The sequence below is a fragment of the Leiobunum rupestre genome, chromosome 10 (genome assembly GCF_980474605.1).
Source record: "Leiobunum rupestre chromosome 10, qqLeiRupe1.1.hap1, whole genome shotgun sequence".
Taxonomy (NCBI): domain Eukaryota; kingdom Metazoa; phylum Arthropoda; class Arachnida; order Opiliones; family Sclerosomatidae; genus Leiobunum; species Leiobunum rupestre.
In genome coordinates, this window is record NC_143393.1 from 55,799,898 (window position 1) to 55,811,094 (window position 11,197).

An 11,197-nucleotide genomic window follows, 5' to 3' on the forward strand; every position below is an offset into this window, starting at 1 on the left:
TGGTGAATTTTACCACCTGTTACAGTACTGGCGAATTTTGAATATTTGGCCCCTCTCCACCGCACAAAGGCGCTGTGTCCGAATTATTATTTATTTTCCACACTTTATTTTTCGCGGGACTTGAAGAGACAAGTTTATTATTTTGTACAATTTAGTGAAGATACGAAAAAAATATTTATTAATAATTATTCGCTCAGTTTAGAGTAACGTAACTGCTATCTGAGAATCGGCTTGTGAGGACTGTCAGTGACAGCGAACCCTGAATCACTTCTCAATTAGTTTTTTTAAACCAATCATTTTATTCAAGGAAGTGACGTCATGGAATTGATTGTGCAATACAATATTGCTATATTTTGCAACACACTTTCTTCGAATCGTAGGTTTCTATAAAAAGACAACTACCTAGCTGAAGTATTTTTCGCTGAAACAAGTTACTATCCACTAAAATGGCAGCGTACAAGGGCAACTTGACGATTTCGATTAATATTTTTCCATGAATAAAATAAGCTCGGGTAAAATCAAGTAATATTTATTTAAATAACCAAAAGTTGAATTAAAATTGTAAAATGTTTAAATAATCGAAAGTTAATTAGTTTCTTCTTTAACTAAAACACAGGATCATTTGAATAAATGGCAATTTTTCCAAATAAATGCTTATAACTTTTGTAAAATAAATCGGAAAATTTGTGACTTATAAAAAAACAAATCCGAGCAGTACATTTTACCCGCTAACGTAGGCCCTGCCCACATAGGCCCATCCCACATAGCGCCTATGCAATGGCTTAGAAAGACTGATGATCAGTTAGGAGCATACAGTTTAAGAATTGCTGATCCATTTAGTAACTAAAACTAAATTCTTTAAGAGTGTTGAGAAGCAAACACGCTTTTAAAGATTGCACAAAACATTTCGTCAGCCAACATTCTTCTGATTGTACAAAATATTTCGTCAGGATTAATTAGGACTATTTTCTCTTTATTTTAGGAAAGCTTCATTGGGTTTCTACGGCAACTTATCCCGGATTGGAAAGATGGCCACATTTTCACGGCAAAGAAACTAAATCAAAGGTGACAATAAAAAAACCACAAAGTTACAGAGTGGGATCACGCTAAGAAATAAAATGTCGAAACTGAGTACTCAAAAGAAAGCGCAGACTAAAAATAAGTGCTTCGAATGCGATCAGTGCAATTACACCACTCATTACAAATGCAACCTAGTGGTACACAAAAGATCACACACGGGTGAAAGACCTTACAAATGTGATCAATGTAGCTACTCATGTAGCCAAAAAAGCACCATTAAAGTCCACAAAAGAAAACACACCGGCGAAAAACCCTACAAATGCGATCTGTGTAGTTTCTCATGTAAATTGAAAAGCTACCTTAAAGTTCACAATAGGAAACACACGGGCGAAAAACCCTACATTTGCGATCAATGTGGTTTCTCGTGTGTCGAAGAAAGCACACTTAAAGTGCACAAAAGGACACACACTGGCGAAAAACCCTACACGTGCGATCAATGTAGTTACTCAAGTACCCAAAGTAGCAACCTGAAACAACACAAAAGAACACACACAGGGACGTTAAAGAAGCGCTTCAAATGCGACCAGTGCAATCACACAACATATTACAAATGCAACTTAGTTATACACAAAAGAATACACACGGGCGACAAACCCTACAAATGCGATCAATGTAGTTACTCATGTTTCAAAAAAGGCACCCTTAATGTGCACAAAAGAACACACACGGGTGAAAAACCCTACAAATGTGATCAATGTAGTTACACATGTACCCTAAATATCAACCTCAACGTACACAAAAGAACACACACGGGTGAAAAACCCTACAAATGTGATCAATGTAGATACTCATTTTCCCAAAAACCACACCTAAATAAACACAAAAGAACACACACGGTCGAAAAACCCTATTTATGCGATCTGTGCAATTACAAGTGTGCCCAAATAACCGATTTAAAAATACACAACACAAAACACACTGGCGAAGGACTATACAAATGCGACGAGTGTAATTTCTCTTCCGTGCGTAAAAGTAATGTTATGATCCATAAAAGGAAACATTCGGGTGAGAAACCCTACAAATGTGACCAGTGTAACTACGCAAGCGCATTGAAAGAGTCGCTGATCAATCACCGAAGAAGACACACCGGAGAAAAACCCTACAAATGTGGACAGTGCACCTACACATCTGCAATAAAATATCGACTAACTCTACACCAATTAAAACACACGGGCGAAAAACGTTACATATGTGATCAGTGTACCTACTCAACCGCATTAAATAGCTCCTTGATACAACACAAAAGGAAACATTCGGGCGAGAAACCCTTCAAATGTGATCGGTGTAGCTACGCATGTTCGAAGAAAATACGACTCAAGTGTCACGTACGCACTCATACTGGTGAAAAACCGTACAAATGCGATCAGTGTAGCTACGCAACTGCATTTAGAGCAAGCTTGAAAACACACAAACTAAAGCACAGCAGCGATGAATTTCGATCATGTTTCATAAAACAAGCGAAGCCTTACTCGTGTTCAAAGTGCGGCTTCCGTTGCAAACAGATGCCCCAATTAAAACGTCACGAAATATTTCGTCATTCCCAAGACAAGGCGCACAGGTGCCGTGATTGCGAGAAGACATTCACGACGAAACAACATATAAGAGTACACAGTCGGATCTGTCCTCGTCGCTTACCAGGCTGTCGACCCGATCGCAATGCATTCACTAGCGTCATCCGAGGTGCTTCAGGTCAGACAGCGTCACAATTTACTCGCTGTCTTGATACGAGCGTCAAGTCTTGCTCGGTGCGACTACGCCGTCTGACGACTGCACGAATTAATGTTCTCAACATTAAAACCAACGCTTGCCTCGTCATTAAACGCGAACCAGACACGGAACCCATTGAGTACCAGGATATTCATGGCGAAACGAAGTTCAATACGGATTGCTCCAAATTCGACGTCACCCGCATCAAACAGGAACCGGTGGACTTCATCGACCAAGTGTCCATTCCGTCAGTCGTTAATCGGGAATATTTTGAAGGTCGCGATCTGGCACGTTCCCCGGGCACCACTAACCTTGAATTTAGTCACGGATGGTGAAATAGACGAAATGATAATAATAAAAGTCATCCTCGTAGTCTTCTCAGTAGCGTAGCAGTAATGGTGTACTACATCAGGGTCCAGAGCTAGCGCTGAGGTCAGGAACTGTTTTTATTTGTACTGAATTTGTATTTTTTATGATGGTTCTGGTATTCTTAGCATTTTTTAGTTTTGGTTTTCTTATTTCTTAGAATTAGAATTTCCGTAACAAATTCAACTTGTCCGCCATTTCCGCTAATGTATGAAAATTAAATCCTAATTTACATTTTTTCCTTTTAATGCATATCTGACGCATAACCAAAGGCCTGAAACAATAAAAAAATGTAATTGCTTTTACTGAAGAAAGTAGTGTTGCATTTAGTGTTCTGTAATTTATATTCATCTTTTATTTATTGAGCTGAGCGAGCGAAGCTTTCTTGGATGCACGCCAATGTCATCTCAACGGTCGTGAATACCACAGGACCGATTGATTTGAAATTATACACGGTGATCGCTGTTACCACGGGGGATGCTTATAAAAATAATTTTGGTAATTGGTGGTGTAGGAGAAAAGTTGGGCAATGAGCTCCTTCGGCTCAACTTAAATTCACAGTTCCGAATTTCATCAAGTTAATGGCTTACAAAATATCGTCAATCGAAACGCATTTTATTATATTTACGTCATATATAATATTGCATTTATTTTGCCCCATCAATAATACTTTCTGCTATTTTAATAATTTGTCCCTAGATCGGAAACGAGTATAAAATAAGACAGTGCTAAGTAGTAGAAAAACAGGAAAAATAACTTGAACAGACTGCGCACTCTGTAACTACGTGCAAGCCTACCTTTTCCTATTTGCAGGGTTTTTCCTATAACGAGCTTAACGAAGTCATATTACGCGAGCTTTTTTTTAAAAAAAAATTAAAACCAGCTTTAAGAGATAAAAAAAACTTTTTGGTTATGGACAGAAACCATAATCAATAGATGCAATTAAAAATTGCGTTGCCTTTCTTTCGATTTTCTGCACAATCGCTAGCTTAAATAATTGCCACTTGAAAATTTATTAGGGTTATGACTGTAGTACTCAAATTTGTAGAAATGTCGGAATTTCACCCCTTTGCCACGCCAAGGGGGCCGGATCTCCTAGAAATGTCTCTGCGTTTCTATAAAATAGAGAGGTTAAGCAAACGCTCTAGAAGTTCCAACGCAACTTCTAGGGCTATGTGAAAAATTTGGGTCGCTTTTCTTTCAAGTTATTCTCAGCGGATACTGAACTATACGCTAAAAATAAACGTGATCGATGAACGACAAAAAGTTTCATGTGGTTCTAGAAGTTGCATTGGAACTTCTAGAGCGCTTCCTTAATCTCTCTATTGAAGATGATTGCACGTTCAAGGTTAAATGAAGTATTCCATTCATTTAAAATTATATAGCATTCGTTTGAAATGATGTCGCGTTCCTTTAAAGTGATGTGGGGTTTGTTTAAATGATATCTCGTTCGTTTAAAAAGTCGTCGCGTTTTTTTTTTAAATGGCGATGCATTCATTTAAAAAGGCGTCGGATTCCTTTAAAAAGACGTCGCATTCGTTTAAAATGATGTGGCATTCATTTAAAACTTGATGTTCGTTTCATTTAATTTGTCGCATTCATTTGAAAAGACGTCGCATTCTTTAACAAGTTGGGCAAGTTAAATTATACTTTAAAATCCAATTAAAACTAGGCCTATTATGACTTCGAAAATGAGAGAAGGGAAGGGAAATGTGAATAGGTGAACCTCTCCCCCAAATTGTGCTTAGTTTTTAATCCAACCTTTGAACTTAAACACGCTCCAATTAAATGAAACAAGATTTAATCGTTTTACTGGAATTAATTGTATTATTCAATTCAGCCGTGTGTAGTTCGGGTTACGCGTTTTAGAGATATAGGCAACAAATAGCTTAATCTATCTAATGTAACTTACGCCTCTGGAATTTTAGCCAAAATATTGGGCTTTTGGAGCACTGTGGACCTTCATCTACAGCAGCTGTGGGAAAACCACGTGTTTTGAAATCGGTCTGTAAAGTTGGTCGTCTCCTCTCGAGTATTATACTAGATTCTAGGTACTTCTAAGGTTGATTCTCACTACATTCGCTTTAGAGCAACCCAAAATTCCTCTGGCACAAAAAAGCGCTCCGAAAATTCTATATTGGGGTTCGAAACTATTAAGTAGTAAAAGTAAGTACTCATATATCTCTACGCAGCCCTGGAACCAACTTTGAAAAGGGATTTTGTGGAAAGGCACTATGAAAAATCGACCGTGAAATCTATTAAATCCATGGTGTTGAACGTTTTCAATAGTTTTTATGTCATACTTACATTTATGTTACTTGTGGCTGTAGTGTGAGATTGCGTAAAGAATATTTCATGCTAGCCGGATTGCTATTCATTAGTAGATACTCTAGAGGCTCTTACGGGCGGTTCGCCCTTCACACGTTCTAAAAGCGAACAAGCTCACTAGAATCTAGTTTTCGATCGAAAACTTACATTAAATGTTACCAGAATTGGCGTCATGATTCGATCTTTGATATAGGGAAAATGTGTCAATATGGCGTGGCTAGGCGTTCCTCCAAAAGGGTTCCACCAAGAACGAATTCATGTTCTTAAGAAGGATGGAGAGTTCTGGAGCGCGTTCCCTCGGTTTGTTGCGAAGGTTTGTCTGCTTTCTTGTTGTTCGTCTATAAACAGACAGTGGCTACGTTCAGTGAAGCTTAACGGTCTTACGTTTGCGTTAATTCCGTTGGCACTTTTGCTGAACGCTTTTTAAGGATTGTTGTAATTTTTATAAAATATCGTTTGCTGTTCCGTCCGCAGCTAGCCTTCCCGTGTTCTGTGACGTCACGATTCCGTTTAACAACGAAGAAACCTGCTCTTTCAATCGTTGAGTTTGTTGAGCTAACGTTGCCAACGTGACGTCAAAACCGGAAATTACAACAACCGTTTAGTTAAAAAAAGTTGTCAACGTTGAGACCATTGAGCTTCATTGAACGTAGCCTATATACTGTATTTGGTATATCCATAAGACGAAATTATAAATGGCAGACGAATTTTCGTTACAAACGTGGTACCAGAGCCTAATGCTACACTCCCATATTCTTGGTAAACTGGATAATTCTTAGTACCATCAATTTCAAATCGAGCGGTAGAAGGACATTGCGATAAATATATCCGTGGATGTTGATTTTAATACTATGCCGGGAATGAGCTCTTGGTAACTAATTGTAGAAAATTTGGATTTGGGTTTACACCGATTTTCTCTGGTTTAATTTTTTGGTTCAGGGAGAGCTATATTTTACTTTATATCGCCGATTGAAAAATGATATAAGGTTTTTTTTATCGTTTTGTTTTGGGAGGTTTCTAATTGCGCCTATATGATTTTGTTCTGGACTGAAGTTTATCTAAGTAAAATGACAAGTTTTGTTTTTAAAGTTTAGTTTTATTTTTAGGAATGGTGGTTTTTTCCATCCTTGTCGACTTCGAGGCTAGGTCGAGAGTGGCAATACATTTTTCAAATACAATGAAAGGAAGCTGGGTTGTGAAATCAACGGACTCGATGCGGGAATCTTGGACGCCTCGGGAAAACGGGGAAATTGGCTTAAAGTGGCGAAATTTCAGCGCCAAATCGGCGCTGTCCATTTCCCCGGTTCCAAGAATCCCACGTCGACAACCGAGCCTACGCGTTACAATATAATAGACATTTTTAGAGGATTAATTTTACATTTGGAAAGTTTTTAAGATATTATTTTTGCAATTGGAATTTAACATGTTTGGATTTTATTTTAAATTATACAATTTTAGTCCTGCACTTACATTTTATTATTTTTTTTATTACGACATTTGATTTAAACATTTTAATTAAATTACGAGGTGGTTTTTTAACACTCCCCCCGGTGATAATGCTAATTATCACCAGAAGAAATGTTTTAATCAGTAATTTCTAAATTTGCTAAGTGATGCACAGAACGTTTAATGTCATATCCTTTAGAATTTTTTACAATGCAGGCACGGATTTTATTGCCTTCACCTAAAATTATTTCTCTGACAATTCCTAACTTCCACATATGACGTGGTATTTTATCGTCATAGACGATTACAACATCCCCTACTTTAAACAATGTAGATTTTCTTTTATTCGGGTCGGCATGATGAGCTGATCTCAATTCCATCAAGTAATCATGCCGCCATTTTTTCCAAATTCGTTGCATAATTTGTTCGCGATGTTTTTGTCTATTTTTTAATTGATCTCTTTTAATTGTAAGATTTTCTTTAAATTGGAGAGGTGGCAACGAAGTTAATCTTCGGCCAATTACTAGATCAGCTGGACAGAGAGGTGATGGTTCATTTGGGTCATTATAAGTGTACGCAATGGGAAGCGAATTTATTATAGCTTCCGTTTCGGAGAGTACAGTTTCCATCTCTGTATAGTTTAGCAAGGCTGTACCTAGCGTTTTCTTTAGGGATGTTTTTATTGAGCGAATTAAACGCTCCCAAAATCCCCCCATCCAAGCTGATCGTTCTATTATATAACTCCATTTTATACCGTGATTTCCAAAAAATTCTTTTATTTCCGCATCATTGAGTTTCTCCCATATTTTTTGTAATTCTTTATCAGCTTTCTTAAAAGTTAGGGCATTGTCTGAAAACATTACACTGGGTAGACCCCTTCGGGAAATCACGCGTCTAAATGCTAATAAAAACTCTCGAGTGCTGAGTGATGGAAGGAGTTCAATATGAACTGCTCGCGTAACGGCGCATGTGGCTAACAAGACGTACGCCTTTTGTTTATTGTTTTCAATTTTGATCATTGTAGGACCGAAAAAATCTACGCCTATAATGGAGAAAGCTGGATTTTCGCTGATACGGTCTTTGGGTAACGGAGCGGTAGGAACTTCGCCTAGTTTGACTTTAAACCGTTTACATTTTGGGCAATCTTTTACAATTGTTCTGGCCAACTGCCTCCCGGCCGCCAACCAATATCTTTCCCTTAATTGGGCGATGGTGTCTCCGATTCCCCCGTGATTAACTTGAGTATGACTTCTTATCATTAATAATTTTGAAAATCGAAAAAGTTTGTTTAAAATGATGGGGTGCTTCTCGTTGTAAGTCAGGTCTTCGGATTCCCCTAAACGACCCCCCAAACAAATAATACCCCCCTCGTTTAGGATGGGGCTTAAAGAAGCGATGTTGGACGAAGGGTGCACTTTTTCACCCTTTTCGAGTGATTTTAATTCTGGGCGATATTCTTCGGCCTGAATGTCTTTTACGAATTTTAATTCCGCGTATTTCATTTCTTCCGCGGTTATAGGGCCTGTAGTTTTGCCTAATTTCCTAGCCGCTTTTACAAATCTTAACGCTTAAGCTGTTACGCGCAACATTTTATCTAGGGAGTTACTTCGATCTAAATCGACTATTTTATGCACCCCTACTGTTTTGACTACGTTCACCGACATGACTAGTTTTCGCCTCTCCTCGGCTACTATTTTTAAATTGAGTTCTGGCATTGTTTTTGGCCAGTGCTCTTTTGTTTTTCCCAACCATGGTGGACCATTAAACCACAGTTTATTTTTTGGTAAGTTAGAGGCTTTAATTCCTCGGGTTGGTAAATCCGCGGGATTATCTACCCCTGGGCAGTGCGCCCACTCGCTGTTTCTAGTTAAAGTTTGAATCTCACTAGTTCGATTGTATATGAAGGGTTTCCATATTTTTGGAGAGTCGGTTACCCACGACATAGCTATTGTCGAGTCGGTCCAAAAATAAAATTTAGTTATTTCTTCCCCGAAAGTCCCCTTTACACTATTGGTCAATCTAGCGCCTAAAAGGCATCCCATTAATTCGAGCCTTGGGAGCGTAAGTACTTTTTCTTTTAGGGGAGCTACCCTCGATTTTGCCGTTATTAGGGAAACTCCAATTTGGTTTGTTTTTGTTACGTACCTTACATAAATAGCAGTGGCGTAAGCTTTTGCGCTAGCGTCGCAAAAACAATGCAATTCTATTTGGACTACATCTTGGTTTGCATCGTAAAAATAATGTCTGTTAATTTTTATTTCATGCAGTAGGTGTAACTCTGCGCACCAAGATTCGAATTGCGTACCGATTTCTTCCGGTAATTCCGAATCCCAGTTTATTTTTTCTAGCTTCGATATCTCCTGAAAGAGGATTTTAGCGCGAATCGTGAATGGAGCTAATAAGCCTATCGGATCAAAGATTTGTGATACGAGGCTTAAAACTTGTCGTTTAGTTCGTTTAAGCGCACTTACGACCACTATTAGTTTACTTAGGTCAAAGGTAAAAATGTCTGAATTTGGATCCCAATTTAATCCTAATATTTTGGTTTGTTTTTCCTCTTCTGCTTTTTCGAATATTTCGATTTCCCCCGGAATGGAATGATTGTTCCAGAGTTCCCTAAGTTTTAGGGAATTTGTTGCCCACTTACGTAATTTCATCCCCGCTCCATTTAAGACTCGAGCTGACCCAACCGAGATACGTCTTTTCCCCCGATAAAAAATCGTCAACGTAAAGGTCATTGTTTAGTTTATCAATGACTCTCTCGTCCACCCCCTTGAATTTTGCAGGTGGTATTTGATGGTGCAACTCAGTAAGAATGGGAAAGAAGTGACACCAAACGGAACGCGAGTCAATCTTAAAATTGCCTATTCGTTTTCGATTATTTCACCGTTTAATTCTTTAATCCATAAGAAACGGACTGAATCCCGGTCCCCCTCGTCTAAGGCTACCTGAAGAAAAGCCTTTTCTATGTCACTGACCACCACTACGGTATGCTTACGAAAGTTTAATAGAAGGAGTAGAATGTTTGGGTTTTGATTTGGGCCTGGCTCGAGACAATCGTTTAGGGATGGTTTTCCCGAGGAGGCGTCCAGTACCACGCGAAGTTTAGTCGTGGTGACATTTGCTCTGACAACCCCCTAGTGTGGTACGTAATAGGTGCCTACATTTTTGGTTTCAACGTTTTCATAAGGAACTATTTATGTTACACCCGTTTCTATATGTTCGTCGATTACCTTTTTATAATCGGAGAAATATTGAGGGTCTTGTTTGAACTTTTTTATTAAACCCTGTAACCTTTATTCAGCTATTGATAAATTGTCAGGCAGCGCTTCTTTGCTTACCCTCCAGGGGAATTTAACGCAGTACCGTTCCCCCGTGAATTCTACGTCTTCGAAGAATCTAGCTACTGTTACGTCATTCGCTGGGTCTTTCGCATTTTCATTTTCTATCCCAATGGATTCTAGATCCCAAAATTTGTTAAGGCTATCGTTTATTTGTTTCTGCCCCAAGCTAATTAACATAGTAGTGACTGAGCCTTCAGGGTACCTATTTTTCGATACCCCTATAGGTCCTTGAATAGACCAGCCCAAAATAGTTTTAATCGCTACAATGTCTTGACTGAAACTTCCAGTTTCTCTTTTTTCAGACACTACGCGCCAATAATAATACGCTCCGATTAAGATTTTTAATTCGGACTTTGTTTCTCCGGATTGATTAGACTCGTCAGCTAATTGTAGGCCTTTTTTGTTCATAATGGTTTCAATTTTTAAGTTATCCATGTACGGCACAGCGTGGCAGATAAAGGGCACCTCTACCGCTTGGATTTCGACTTTTTGGTTTGGGTCGTCGTAGTTTTCTAAGGTTAATTTTACGCTATTTGTTTTTCTTTCGATTGGGTTTTCATCTCCAAAGCTAAAAACGTCTAAATTTTCTTTTCCGATAATCGGGAGGTCTAATTGTCTAGGGAGGTCTTCCCTGACGAAACTGATTTGACTCCCCCCGTCCAACAGCGCTCTCGCCACCCCACGGTTTTCGGGGAAAGAGAGATTCCGGACAACAGCCGTAGCCGTTTGTAACAGAACTATTTTTGCGCCCCCCTTTACTGACGACACTACCGACGTGGTACCGCATACAGTATATTTATCTTCGGGAGTTTTGTATTTTAAATGCGATTCGTTTTGATCACATACCGCGAAGTTATGGGTTCTTTTATGACATTCTTTACAACTTTTAAATTTTGAGAAACAACTGTCGGCAGTATGATTAAATT

At 38.7% G+C, this 11,197-nt stretch overlaps 2 protein-coding genes across 2 annotated transcripts; one reads left to right on the top strand and one right to left on the bottom strand.

Annotated features, from left to right (window-relative positions):
• Positions 1–1,118: 1,118 nt before the first annotated feature.
• LOC149926235 (uncharacterized) lies at positions 1,119–3,322 on the top strand. The gene has a single exon (XM_090161916.1). The coding sequence runs from the start codon at positions 1,119–1,121 to the stop codon at positions 3,120–3,122; it is 2,004 nt and encodes a 667-aa protein (XP_090018042.1). The 3' UTR covers positions 3,123–3,322.
• A 3,742-nt stretch (positions 3,323–7,064) lies between these two features.
• Positions 7,065–8,429, bottom strand: LOC149926236 (uncharacterized). The gene has a single exon (XM_090161917.1). It carries the CDS (start codon positions 8,427–8,429, stop codon positions 7,065–7,067), a length of 1,365 nt encoding a protein of 454 aa, XP_090018043.1.
• Positions 8,430–11,197: the final 2,768 nt, after the last annotated feature.

Excerpts from the sequence above, each read along its gene's own strand:
- LOC149926235 (XM_090161916.1), top strand. The coding sequence starts at position 1,119 with ATGTCGAAACTGAGTACTCAAAAGAAAGCGCAGACTAAAAATAAGTGC.
- LOC149926236 (XM_090161917.1), bottom strand. The coding sequence starts at position 8,429 with ATGAAATACGCGGAATTAAAATTCGTAAAAGACATTCAGGCCGAAGAA.